General features: G+C 40.5%; 1 protein-coding gene across 2 annotated transcripts in view; it reads right to left on the reverse strand.

Annotated features, from left to right (window-relative positions):
* Window positions 1-522: 522 nt before the first annotated feature.
* The window catches only part of LOC146691058 (alsin-like), a 33420-nt gene continuing 19955 nt past the window's right edge, over window positions 523-13987 (reverse strand). For both annotated transcript variants that reach the window (XM_085434365.1, XM_085434364.1), the window contains 16 exons: window positions 13136-13201; window positions 12828-12926; window positions 12377-12541; window positions 12043-12154; window positions 10152-10229; window positions 9861-9997; window positions 9544-9699; window positions 8696-8810; window positions 7529-7686; window positions 6806-6904; window positions 6497-6679; window positions 6346-6391; window positions 6168-6229; window positions 5133-5282; window positions 4388-4484; window positions 523-4057 (listed from right to left, as the gene is read on the reverse strand). In XM_085434365.1, coding sequence (XP_085290491.1) covers window positions 4019-4057; window positions 4388-4484; window positions 5133-5282; window positions 6168-6229; window positions 6346-6391; window positions 6497-6679; window positions 6806-6904; window positions 7529-7686; window positions 8696-8810; window positions 9544-9699; window positions 9861-9997; window positions 10152-10229; window positions 12043-12154; window positions 12377-12541; window positions 12828-12926; window positions 13136-13201 — 1762 coding nt within the window. In that variant the 3' untranslated portion in view covers window positions 523-4018. The remainder of the gene's footprint in view (window positions 4058-4387; window positions 4485-5132; window positions 5283-6167; window positions 6230-6345; window positions 6392-6496; window positions 6680-6805; window positions 6905-7528; window positions 7687-8695; window positions 8811-9543; window positions 9700-9860; window positions 9998-10151; window positions 10230-12042; window positions 12155-12376; window positions 12542-12827; window positions 12927-13135; window positions 13202-13987) is intronic.

A 13987-nucleotide genomic window follows, 5' to 3' on the forward strand; every position in this document is an offset into this window, starting at 1 on the left:
GTGTGTGTGTGTGTGTGTGCGCGTGCGTATGAAGTCTTCTCACTTCCATCAGAGACTGGTACTTATAAACAAACTCTCCGAAAAACCCTCCATCATCCTGCTCAGCTCTACACATCGCTTCCCCCTTATGTCAGCCTCACAAACCTCAAAATCCAGAGTCTAAATCTTTCACCTACATGTGCAAAAGAACTAAATAACCCTCAGACCACACCTATTCCTTCAAATATTTGGAGCTGTTTCCAGGTGTCTGTAGCTCAGAAGTTAGAGCAGGTCATCTACTAACCTGGTTTGCTCCTGGGTTGCATGCCAAATATCTGTGGGCAAGATACTAACCCCAAGTTGCGCTCCGATGGAGTTTGAATGTTAGATAGAAAGCACTTGTATGAATAAGTGTGGGTATAAAGAGCTCTGGGAGAGTAGAAAGGTCCTGTATAAGAATCAGTCCGTTTGCAAACACTCTGTGCTTCGAAGGAGTGCTGATCATTTTTCAAACAGTCGTGATTTTAACAAAACGAGGAGACCTTTCCAGAGTTAAAATAAATTTATTGCCTTTTTTAAAAATAAACATCTGAAATCAGTCTTTACTCGACATTCATCAATCATTTCCCCCCAAATCAACTCTTTCTACAAGGTTACAAAAATATACACCCAGTTAGAAAAAAATAATCACCTCAAAGATGCTTCCTAGTCTGAAACATGTTTTACATGTTAGCTCATCAGTTTTAATTACTTTATTTTCCTCTAATGGTTTCTTCCATCTAGGCAGACACTGGCTTCTCTTTATGAAATGCATGAAGCCGGAGAGCTGCTGTACAGTGCATTACGATTCTCAGAGAAACTTTTCATTTATCTCAAATCAACAAAAGTCAGTCTGAGAGCTGAAGACAGTGTTGATATTTGGCTGAGGCTCTCTCTCCTTGAACCTGATAGGTCCAAAGATTTAACCCTGTAACACAGACTGTATCATATTTGATACATACATGAGATACATGAGATCTGTACATAATCAGTGTGACTGACAATCACACAAATCATTTATAAACTGCTATTTAATTTTTTTAAAGCAATAGATTCAATAAACACACCAGTTTCAAAAAGGGTCAATTATTTCACGGCTCAGGCTTTACACCATGAACTCTCAGCAACTCTCACTCCATTGCTTGTAGTATTTTTAAAAAACTAAATCAGAACACAGGTTTAAGTGACTCTGCCAAAAATAAAAACATGGTGGAGGTGGCAGTGAATACAGTGCAGCTTTCAGTAACACTGAAATTACAAGTCGTCGTCAGTCTCGATGATACAAAAGCATCACAGTCCTCAGCTCACTCAAATTTAGATGGATCCTGTGCAGGTTTGTGGTAAGTCTTCATAATTTATAATCAATATCATTAATTTAAACTGTATTCCAATCATAAATAAATAAGAAAATCATTTTAAAGTGACAAAACTCCCTCATGTCTTATTTTTTTCCTTGAACACACAAGGACACAACATTAAAAAAAATATTATTCTGAGTCAGCTTCAAGGGATCAAAACAACCTAAAAGTTTCATTAACTAGCTGGACAAATGTGTTTTAAAAAAAATCTGGATCTGCATTAAAACACACACAGTAACAATTATGACGTGAATGTGCGCACCATTTTCTCTGAACTGAGATGTTCATGAACTTTGCTGTCAAACTTTTTGGAAATGTTGCAAAGTTGCTTTTCTTAATAACATAAAACAAAATAAAACACACAAACAGAAACCCAAAAACAAAAGAAAAACCCTGAAATGTTCCTTTCATGCAGCTTGATACAAAAACATGACAGATGACAGATGCAGATTCCTTTTGCAGACTTTCGCCGGCTGAACGTGGAAGTAAACTAAAGCCCAGAAAACTCGGCGTTCCTGGATCTGAAGATGATATTCTTAAACAAGAACACAGAATAAGAGAAGAAGCACTCAGATTAAAAGAATGAAAGTTTCCTTTATGCTGAGCTTGTTCATCCTGTTCAGCGAAGGACCAAAATCAGTAATCCTGCTGGTCACTTTATCCTGGTTAAAAATATCAGAGCTGTAGGAGATCAGAGTTATGTTTGTGTGTCAGAGTTACAGTTTTAGTTTGTTAATGTGCATCGGCATCGGCGGGATGCCCAGTTTGATCGAGCTCTGTCTCATTCGGCTGCTCAGTGAAAAGTGAGCGCGTCACTCACACTCAAAATAAAATTGAGCTAAAACGGAGAAAAATCGTTCAGCCTCACAAAGCAGCAGCAGCACCTAATTCTGGTTTAGAGCCACACTTTAACTTTAACTGCAGCTGACACATGCTGCACGTTCAGTAAGTACCTGCACTGTAGCCCACATTAGCCTTCAACAGTGTATTCATCCAAAATCTGCTACCAAGAACACACTCGTCATCTCTCTCCCTGGTTTTCCACTGCATTCAAATTCAGCTAAATAAAAACAACGATCGTAGCATTAACAGCCTTAAAGATCCCTTTTGAAAACTCTTTCACCCATAGAAAAATATTTACATCGTTATTGCAGTTATTAGCACCGACTTTTCCCTTTAAAACACAGTTATGTTTATCATCTATGATGTAGTTAGCGCTTTTTGCATCCAGTTGATGCAAAGAGCAGATGAAATCGGTATAATATACACTGTATATTCAGCAGTAGGGCTGCCACGATTTGTCGACTAGTCACGATTACGTCGACTATCAAAATCGTCGACGACTGATTTAATAGTCGACGCGTCGTTTGAAGCTTTGTAAGATCACAAAAGACGCAGGAATAAGTGGCAGGATTTAAGAGTGTAATAACGGACTGAAACAGAAGATGGCAGCATTGCATGTACAAGGATGTCAGCTACCGTTAAACCCCGAAGAAGAAGAAGAAGAAGAAGAAGAAGAAGCAGCTGTGTCCCAGAACTCATAGCGCGGCCCAGCGCAGTTTCCAACAATGGCGGCAGCTAGTTAGTTTTAATGTTACTCTTATTATTCTTTCTGGGTCACAAAATAAACGTTTAACATATTTTCAGGCGAGAATGTAGCTGTGTAAACCTCAAATATCTGCTCAGTTTATCAGGACACCACATATTTTCAAAAGCGCTCCGACGTTTTCGGAGACATCTGTTACCCACTAGCTCGTTAGCGAGCCGGGGGCTAGGCTCACTAGCGCCGTGAGAACACCGGACTCCCCGCAAATCATTTTCAAACCCACCGCCATCTTTCGCTACTCAGGTTAAATATATATGAGTCACTTAGATAACTTAAAATGTTATTGTTTGGCTTTTTTTTTAGTATTTTATTTGTTCCTGAGTAAATCAGTTTGTCTGAGATTAAAGTTATAGTTTTTACACAGCTGAATAAACGTCAAGCAGACAACTGATTATCAGAAGTGTGAGATGCTCCAGAATATACTCCAGTGTCCTGTTATATTTTAGATAGCAAGGAGTTCATTAAACTTCACCGAAACAATCTGCAAATTTCATTAAAATTTAATAAACTATCTTGTCTTTATTTTTAGTTAGCACAGACCTTAAACACTTAAAGCTGTAAGCTAATGATAGTTATATAAGAGCAGATGCTGCTGGTGCAATAAGCTGTAGTTTTACGTCCAATGGATGATGATCTGATTAGTCGACTAATCGCAAAAATAATCGGTGACTAGTCGACTATCAAAATAATCGTTTGTGGCAGCCCTATTCAGCAGTCAGGGAAACACTGTAAAATAAAATTTTCATTAAATAGTTCTGAAACTCAAATGGAAGTTAAACTGACACGTATGTCAAAGTGCATTTGAAAATGAAGGTGCAGTGTCGCAGCCTGTCCAGAAGAGGGCGCTACGCTCCCACTGTTTATAGGCCTGATGAGGTTGTTGGATAGAAAAAAGTGGAGTTAATGAGAGGGGTCAGACCTCCTCCTGCTCAGAGGTTTAGCTCCCACATTCCCTTTGCTGTGCACGTCTGCAGCCTCGATGCAGCTTCGGTTTGGTTATGGCACTTCCTGTCAGCGCGTGGCATCCTCCTGTCTCCTACGTGTTCGTCTCCCGCTGGATCTGGATGTAACAGGCCTGTGGCAGAGACATGGTTTAAAATCCTGCACGCATGATGGACGAAGAATAACTGTGATTGGAGTCACAGCTGAAACAAAAACAGCAATTTGGAGATTTCCTGAAGTTTTACAAAGATTTTTTGTTTCCTTTGAGGAACTATGGAGTCAGGAAAGTGCTTATAGACCTTTCTTATTGTAAACTGACACAAAACTAGGAATTTGTTGAAAAGGTTTTTTTAATTACGCTGCTTCAGATCCAGAAGAAAACACAAAGGGTCCATAAAATTATGTTGAAACAGGTACTTTTACACCTTTTATGTAAATGTGTCTGGGAGTCGGCTGCTCTCACCTTTAGTGTTGTGAACATCAGTCCCAGCTCTCCGTGCTGAATGTTGGGATCCATCATATCTTCTATGAGGCTGATTTCAGCTCCCAGGTTTCGGATCCTGAGCAGCAGAATAATGTGTAATGGATTAATTGGATGTTTATAAAACTACTTTCAAAGAGGTGGGATAGTAAAAATAACAAGACTGCGAACTTGAAAACCATCAGGACTGGTTTGGTCCTCTTTGACTTGCTTAGTTTGGTTTTCACTTCTTGTACAGCTACTTAGACAACCTCCAACAAAACACAGTACTTTATAAAATACTCAAGAAAATAGCTCAGGATGGAAAATGCCCTTCATTCTCTTACAGATATAAATTCTGCCAGCTATCACTTATAAAATGTTCCGTTTTTTTAATCATTATAAATATCACGTGTTTAAAAAACTTTGAGGCTATAGTTCCTACACCTGAATCTCTAAAGAGGGGACACAAATTTAACACTGTGAGGTCTAACTCACCGGCTAGGCTGACATCAACCCTGAATCCTACTCCTTTGTATTTGGAGACAAGCTAAAAGTACTTTTTTGGGAAAAATCTAAGTATTTTTGAAAAATATCAGGTAGACTGATGACTGTTTTTGTTCCCTGATTGTCAAGACTTCAATAAAAGCACAAGGTTAGGGTAACCAACACAGACCTCAAATACCACCAATAAGGCAATACAGACACCTCTTACTACATGCAAATGCATGAATGTGTGATAGGATACCTGGCTCTGAGCACCACATAAAGGAAGAGTGGGAACAGATCATCCATGCACCAGAGGAAGTCACCATGCAGCAGAGGTTTCACCTCCAGGGTCAGCTCCTCAAACGACTTCTGGATCACCATCAGCTTGTCTGACGGAGTGAATCTGGTGCTGTGTAAATATGAAGGGTTGAATTTTAATACTCAACTCGTGAATTTACATTATAAACTCATGACATTGTGACATTTTTATTAGTGCGTGGGTGTGTATCCCTTTACCAAAGTCTCAATAGTTTGTGATCAAGCATCACAACATCTATTAAAAAACCAGCTGAGTGAAGGAGTCCCAGTGTGTGCTTGAATAATCAGCTGCTAACTGAGTGAAATGACCTGAAAGTATCTGTGTGGCAGTCTTCACAAGAACTGGGCAAATTCTCTAAATGCTTAGGAAAGGTGTTTAATGCTTCCTTTAGGAGAGGATATAGCTGAGCATCCTTGATGAAGGAAAAGGAGACAATAGCGACATCCCATTCAAGTGATCACCCATCCGACTATCCTTCTTTTTAACCGCTTACTCAGTTCACACAGAGAGCTGCTGGCGGCTCTGAGGTCAGCAGGAGAGTGCAAAATACTGAGCACCCTCGAGGAGACCCTCCATCGCAGTCAGGAAGCTCCGCCCACCAAAGAGCTGAACATCTGTGCGCTCAGGTTCAGGATGTGAAGGTGGACGTCAGGATCGACAACATCATCCATCACTCTGAACTGAGCACAGCTCATCATTCAGTGTAGTGACGCTCTTCTTCATGGCCGACAGGTGAACCATGAACTTTATCCCGCTTTAATAAAATCTGCTTCTAAGGAGTTTTTTTACTTGTGTGAAGAAATATTTACATTTTGAAAAGCTTGTGTGTTTGTAACCAGGACATCTGTAAATTCAGTTGCAAATGAATCACTCTTATAGATACACAAAACTCTAAACCATGAATAAGAGCTCCATTTTTCATTTTTAGTGTCTAGTCATCACTAATGACATTGTGCGTGATCACAGGGCAGCTACCTGATCTGCTGGAGTGTTTCTACAGCAGAAACAAAACAGGCGTCTTTGCTGCTGGACACAATCTGTAATGCATGCAAAGAGATCCAGTTACAGACAATGAAACGAGAGCTGCAGCTGTAAATAAAAGCTGCACATTTAGACTGAAAATTACAGAAAGAAAAAAAAAAAACTGCCTCACCTGCTTTTTCTCCCCAAGAATTGACATCCACAGCGGCCAGAACTTCCTAAAGTGGAAAAATTCAAATGACACAAAACAAACAAACAAAATGTTTTTTTCTAAAGAAGAAAACCTTTTATATTTTTACTTATTTTGTGTGTTTTGTACTCACTCCTGCACTTCCAGGAAGCTGAGCAGCGATTGGTCAGGCTGTTTGTTGAGTCGGAGGATGCGCTCCCAGTACTCAGTTTCCTCCTGCTCCTCCTGCAGGGAGTACAGAGTAAAGAGAGGAGGATAGAGTCGAGGGAGCAGCAGAGGGAGGAGGAGAGAGGAGGAGCTCACCACCATAACACAGCTGGAGAATAACGTGGTGGAGGAAGAAGAGGAGAAAAACACAGATGAAGAGTCAGGAAAACTTCATGTGTCCTGTGTGTGTGTGTGTGTGTGTGTGTGTGTGTGTGTGTGTGTGTGTGTCACTCACCCATGCCCTGTTGTGTAAGAGTTGCGTCTGCTCTTAGATGGAGAGGTGGGGGCATCTGGGAGGACGCTGCCATCGTCCGGTAATCCTGGGAATAAAAACCTGCAGACAGAATATTACACCCATATTTAGTCAGGTGACAGACATTATACCACATATACATATATAGTAAAATTTATTGTATACAAGAGTTTTATTTAAGTTGGTTTCACCTTCAGTTTTTAAATCTAATAAGGGCTCAGTCCCTGTAAACCAAATCTTAAACCACAGTCCTGACTCCCTCACAATCAGCTGATTGATTTATTTTTGGTACAATAACTTTAATATGAAGACATGTCATGTTTACTCTCAGAGTTAAAAGCCCTCAGAGTCACAGGGGAGAGGTTGTCTTATTTTTTTCCAAAATTGTGGAACTCTTACAACTTAAGTGCACGAAAAACCCACATGAAATTTTCAGATCCTCGACATAAAGTCGGTTAAATCTGACCTGGAAAATCTCTGCACAGGTCCATGGTGAAATCATATGCACAAGTGCAGGTGGTCAGAACAGGATTTCAAGGTAGTGACTGAAATGTAGCAATGGCACAGAAAGCTGCACTAAGATGACCTTAAACAGGGAAACAGCAAAATGTCCTAATTTTCAGAGCACAGTCCTGGAAGTTTCTCCAGTCTCAGACCCGTGTATAGAAACTCTTTCCTGAGGGCCCAGCAAACAGATGAATCTACCTGATGACGCCGTAGAAATGCGTGAGGTAGGCCAGGACCTCTTGGACTGCCTGCCTGAGCAGCCTGCGGTTTGATCCCACACCGACGTACGTCATTCTGTACGCTGTCACCAACGTCTCCACCAGCCAGCCTAGAGGGTGGTGGGGGGTCTCACATGCCTGATGCACACACATACACAAACATCTATTAACAAAAACAAAACTACAAATAACCAAAACCAGAAGACTTTTTTGACGCAGGAAAACAGCTCATGATAATCAAACCGCACCTAACTTAAACTTGGTAATATCCCCTCAAGATCTTCTTTGAGCCTGGACGGCTTCCAATGCGTTCAAACATCACGTGATGGATCATCGCGGCTGATCGGGGCTGGGTCTCCAGTTGCCACAGCTATTACAGTTTCTATTTTGGTTTATTTTATTTTGTTTTGAATTCAGATTAGTTTCAGCTGTTCAAAGAGTGAATTTCCACATTTCTGTTTAGTTATTAGCTTTAGTCTTAAATTCCTAAAATATGTGTCAGTAGTGAGATTTAGAAGTTCATAATGAGTACTAAATACAAATGCAACGCTTTTTAAAGGCAGCTGATACGTAATCTTGGCAATTAAGTATCGAAGTGTGACCAACGTGACAGATAAAATATAAGGAAACCACCTATATTTTTATTATTTGCGTTTTAGCGTTTCAGGTAGCTTTCCTTTTTTTCTTCTTCAAAAATGTGAGTTCTAATTTATTTATTCTATGTAATCTGAAAAGCTCCTAAAATGTACATTTTAATTTATGTTTTCTATTGTTTATTTATGGGATTTCTGCACTTACTCTGGCTTCTCCCCACAGTCCAAACAGATGCCTGTTCGGTTAACTGGAGATTTTAAAATGGACTTGAACTGTTGTTGGCCATTCTATCACAGGCTAATCTGTCTAGCATGCAACTGTGTGCAGACACACAACCTCCTCTCAAGGCCCGCCTCCCTGCTAATTCATCCACTTTGCACCTTTACCTCTGCCATGCACGCTGGATCTCCACTGATCAAGTTGGGTGGACATCCAAGTTTTTGATCACACCCCGTACACACAGTCCTATCATTAACTCTGTCTTTCCAAAACCATTTGCGTCTGCGCCTTAATGAAGGATAAATCTGTTTATTTAAATGTATGATCACTATACCTTGGTGAGGTATCTTCGTATGTTGTCGTAGTTTGCTGCAGTGACAGGTTCTTCATACTGAGGAATAAACTCCAGACACTCCAGGACTTTGGTCTGAGACCTGCTGAGGTCTGGGCTACAAACATACAGCACACAGACACATCCACTTATTTAAGTTGACAACTGTATACGTAAGACACGATGAATTATTATCACACTGTGCGGCCCATTAAGTAGTTTGGAAAGTTACATATTTCTTCTGCAGGAGCTTCAGCACATTTAGTTTAAAGTAAAATGATAAATACTGCATTAATGTCTCATCTTTAAAATGTGTAGGTTTACATCATTATAAAAACTGTGCGGCAGAGCTTTCACTTTAACAGATACAGTGTTTTATTAATGCCACTGTGGCAGTTACACTGTCAGCCAAACGTGCCGAAGCATGACAGAACCACCGCTGTGTTGGATGGATGATGTGGTGCTTTAAGTCATCAGCTGTTTCCTGTCAGTTTTATAGAAGTCTAGGGGAAAATGACCCGACTTCTCACAGAATTTATGATGGCAGTAAACACCTTTCTGATGAATTTATGTTCTCAGTTTTAGATTTAAGTCTTAATATGATATTCATTTTCGTAATTATGGTGCTATTTGAGGTAAAATGTACAATAAAGAAGTTTATTATTGAAACCTGATTAAAAAAAAATCAGGCTACTGACTATTAAAATGTTGAAAGTGAGCCTTTAAAACTGGATTTCATCAACCAATGTGTGACCTCAACTTGGCTACATCAATCTTTTATTTGAAATCTGCAGTCTAAACTAACACAAATGAAATCTGAGGCTTTGATGTTGCGTCCTTTATGTGTCTACCTCTGCCGTCGTGCAGTTGTTATTGTAACAGCGATGTTCTCCCAGGCCGTCGTCCTCTCTCCTTTCCCAGCAGCGTCGCAGCCAAGCCGACTCCAACATTCATCAAACACACAGATCCACCTCTGATCTGCCGGCACGGCGTACTGACCCAGTCTGCTGCACATGTGCAACATTTTCAAAGTTTTAAATGACACGGCATTATACGATTATACCCTCGTAACAGACAAGAAGTTGACAAATAAAAGCCTGCACAAATCAGGAGCACATTTACATGCATTATTATAAAACCAGCTCACTAAAGTGCAATAAATACTCACCTCAGGCCGTTCTTCTCCTTGTTTGGAGGTTCAACAATGCCTGGCTTTGTGTACGTTCCAACCACCTTCAGCCCTGAGCTCCACTCTCCACTGAACTGGCCGTCCAGACTGTCACCATTAGGCATGGTTAAAATCCCCTGAAGGAGGAGTGAAGAATGAAACTTGTTTTAGAGTATTATTAGTAACAACCGTGGTAAAAAGGAAAAAAAGGTAGATTAAAGTTTTGAAGACTATCAAAATAAGACCTTTGCAGACACCAAGTCCTAAACAAAGAGCAGAAATCACTTCTACCTTCCCACTGATGGTCCAGTCGTCAGTGAACTCCCCATGAAAAACTGTGTCATCGTCTGACATCAGCAAACCCGGACCCTGTCAGAAAGCACACAGCATCAAATGTGTCACCAATACGATTAAGATTTCATCACCACATTATATTTATTTACATTTCATCATCAGGTCAGATTTAAAGGCAGGCAGGACATTTTACTAGTTCAGAATTCAAAGGCGTGAGGTGCACAGGTGCACCAGTTCTACAACATGCACTACAAACTGCAGTCCAGTCACATGTCATGGATAAGATTAGAAATGTATCGATCCTGAGTGAAACCCTTGTGTCTTTTATGTGCTTTGTGCAATATAAACAGTTGCAAAACAAGAGACATCTATAGTTAAAATTTAAGTAAATACAAAGTTGTTGTTTTTTTTGTTAAAATGTCTGACTCAAGCTAAGAACATCCCAGAAAACATTTTGCAGTTGAAAAACATCATTTTGATGTTTTTTGACAAACCCAACCTAATTAACAAGAGTCTGCTGGACGCTCTTCCTGTACTCTCTGGAAAGGGATGTTTGTGTTTAGTAATTAATTTACAATATTATCTTATCAACTAGAGCATGATAAACTCATTTTATCAAACTGATTCACACACTGAGGTGTCTGTGTCATCCATCTGTTTCTCTTAAAAGGCAAAAGGCAGGACATGGCCTCAACAGGTTGGCAGACTGCAGGGCTAACACAGAGAAATTCACACCTACGGGAAATTTAGAATCACCAATTAACCCAACATGCACTCCTTTAGACCAGGGGTGGGCAATTCCAGGCCCCGAGGGCCTGTATCCTGCAGGTTTTAGATCTCACCTTGGGTCAACACACCTGAATCACATGATTAGTTCGTTACCAGGCCTCTGGAGAACTGCAGGAGCTAATTTAGCCATTTAAATCAGCTGTGTTGGTTCAAGGACACATCTAAAACCTGCAGGGACACCGGCCCTCGAGGCCTGGAGTTGCCCACCCCTGCTTTAGACTGTGGAGAAAGAATGGAGTGCCCGGAGGAAACCCACAGAAGGAGAACATGCACACAGAGGGCCTCTGACTGGCTGGTGGATTCAAACCCAGGACTCTCTTGCTGTGAGGCAACAGGGCTAACCACTGTAACGCTGATACTGGAGGGCAGAGAAGTGATAGGTGTGATCATCTCGCAACAACTGAGACAGAATTTACATCTACATAACCATAAAAGGATTAAAATGACCATGTATTTTAAAAAAGCATGCTTGGGTAATACTGGGGTTTGTATATGTTGTTTGGCTGAGATGAGCCTGATGTCCTTTGCTGGCATGTTTAGAGTCTACTAATGGGAGCAGCAGTGGGGTTAGCATATTTTAAATTCTGCTGTTTGAAGAAGGAAAAGCATGAGCTCTGAGCGCTCTGCACCCCTCTCCACCATCCCAGGACCCCTTCTGGTATGTGCTTCAGTGACATCAAAGAGAATCCTTTTTGATGATAAGCAGGATAAGTTATTTAATTATTACCTGCCGCATGTAGGATGCATTGTGTAAAATGCATTTGGTATTTTATCAACACACCACAGGCCTGCAGCTACTACCTGTCAGCACCAACAATTCAAGCCTTGTTACACCGCATGTCTCCCAACTTATCTGTTATTTCAGGTGCAGGGGTTTGTATATGCTTATTATAAACTAAAAGCTTTTTTAGAACTAACACATAGGATGAATAAAGACAAAAATGCATTTGTAAATGTTCAAACTAGTTTTTTTTTTTCTGCACATGTATTTAAATAAACCAGCAAAAAACCACTTATTAAAATGTACTCAAACTCACTCATCAGCTAACAAATTTGTAAGCACATATGTAAGCAGATACATATTTCAGGGTGTACTTACGCTCATTTTGTTCTCTCTGAAAGTTCCTTCAAAGTACACACTGTGCTGCGTGATGACGACCGCACTACCATGCCGCTGGTCATCCAGCCACATGCCCATGTACTTCTCACCTCTGGGGGGAAAATGAGATCAGGGACTGCTGACAGGAGCATGTCTTTGATACAAAATTCATTCAATGATAGGCCATCTCTAGAAACCAGGACCGATATCAACTACTGTGAACCGACCATTAGACGAAACCTTGCTCCGTCCTACCTAAGGAGATGCGTTCCACATTTAACACTTCTGAGTTTCCATATTTCTAAAATAGCAGTTTTCTTGGGGTTATTCAGACCTTGTGATGTCATCGTAGACGCCATATCCTGTCTTCTTGTCGTGGACCCACTGCCCGATGAAAACACTGGAGGAATTCCTCGCCAGTTTCCCAGAGCTCAGCATGCCGTAACCGTGCCGCTGCCCATCGCAGAAACAGCCCTCGTACACCTCGCCACTTGCATACCTGAGTATGACACATATACAGCAGCCTTCTGTGTTAGTGTGCAGAGCCCACAGCTGTGGCCACTTCAAAAAAAAAAAAAAAAAACACTGTGGAGACATGATGTTTTATTTTAGTTCCACATTTGCTGACCCAAGACATTTGTTAATAAGAGCCGATGTCTTTAAAACTTAAAAAGCTTTTATATCTGTATATGGACGTCCAGCGCTGCTACTTAACACCTGACTAAGGCAACACGTACAATTTGTGCTATCTCACACCAGAAAGTTGGTAGAAAATGTGTACTGACTTGTACTTGCCAAAACCATGGATCTTGCCCTCTCTCCACTGTCCTTGGTAGGTGTCGGTTTTATTCAGTAGTTTATTAGGGATCACACAATCTCCATAGCTGGGAAAAAAAAGTAACAGTTAGCAAAGATCAGAATCTGCGACGTGGATATTTAAAACATGCCGGAGGTGAAGTGTAGGGCAATTACATCACTATTTCTGTTTCTTTTTTATCACATGACCAAAGGCAGGAAGAGCAGAGGTTTCTTACTGGAAATGAACAACATATCCAGTAACCACCTCTGTATAAGACCAGGTTACTGTACTGACCCATCCTCCAGTCCATTCTTGAAGTTCCCCTTGTACAGTCGCCCATCCGGCCACTTCATGGTTCCTCTGTGAAGGAAAATATAGCTTCTGCTTAAACCATTTAGCCAGCGTCATCAATTAGGCTCCCCACACAAAGAAGGAATTTACACAAGAAGGCTGGAAACAGTCTTTTCTTCATTCATGCTGACTTCACTTATTGGTTTCTAGTGATTTGATTCCTCATTCATGCACATTGCTCCTCTTTGACCTAAAAACATAATGACTTCAAACCTGCGTATTGAAGAAGTGGCTCTGCTTTTTAAATATATATAAACATATTTTACATTAATCATTGTTTCTAAGAGATTCCAAAGACATAAAGTTAGATTATTTGTTTTGTACAGTGGTCCCTTGCTATAACGCAGTTCGCGGCCTCGCTGTTTCGCTGATTTTTTATGTCCAATTTTGCATGTTTTTTTTTTTTCTTACAACGCATTGTGTTCTGCACCCTGATTGGCTGTAGACCACTGTCAATCAATCTCGTGCCGTGTCTCCTGTACACTAAAGAATGCGTTCAGCTTGACAAATTTACACAAATCTTCAATCGCTAACAGTGTGACACTGAAGTGCTGTACTGTATGTTTGTAAGTTTTCTCCCCGACAAACACAACAACGTCGACGAGGCGTTTTGCACTGTCAAAGGCAACAGCGGGTGCTTTTGGTTTCATTCTATAATACTGGACTTTTTTTTTTTCTTTGAAGTTTTTAACTTTGAGAGTGTTTAAACAAGAGAGTAGTAAGGGGTTTTACAGCCTTAAAACATCTATAATAATTGTAAAAAATAAAGTTGGATACTTCGCGGATTACACCTAT

This window comes from Copadichromis virginalis, linkage group LG16, assembly GCF_057382275.1.
Source record: "Copadichromis virginalis isolate Kocher_CV1m ecotype Utaka linkage group LG16, C_Virginalis_male_GT1.1, whole genome shotgun sequence".
In the NCBI taxonomy this organism is placed as follows: Eukaryota; Metazoa; Chordata; class Actinopteri; order Cichliformes; family Cichlidae; genus Copadichromis; species Copadichromis virginalis.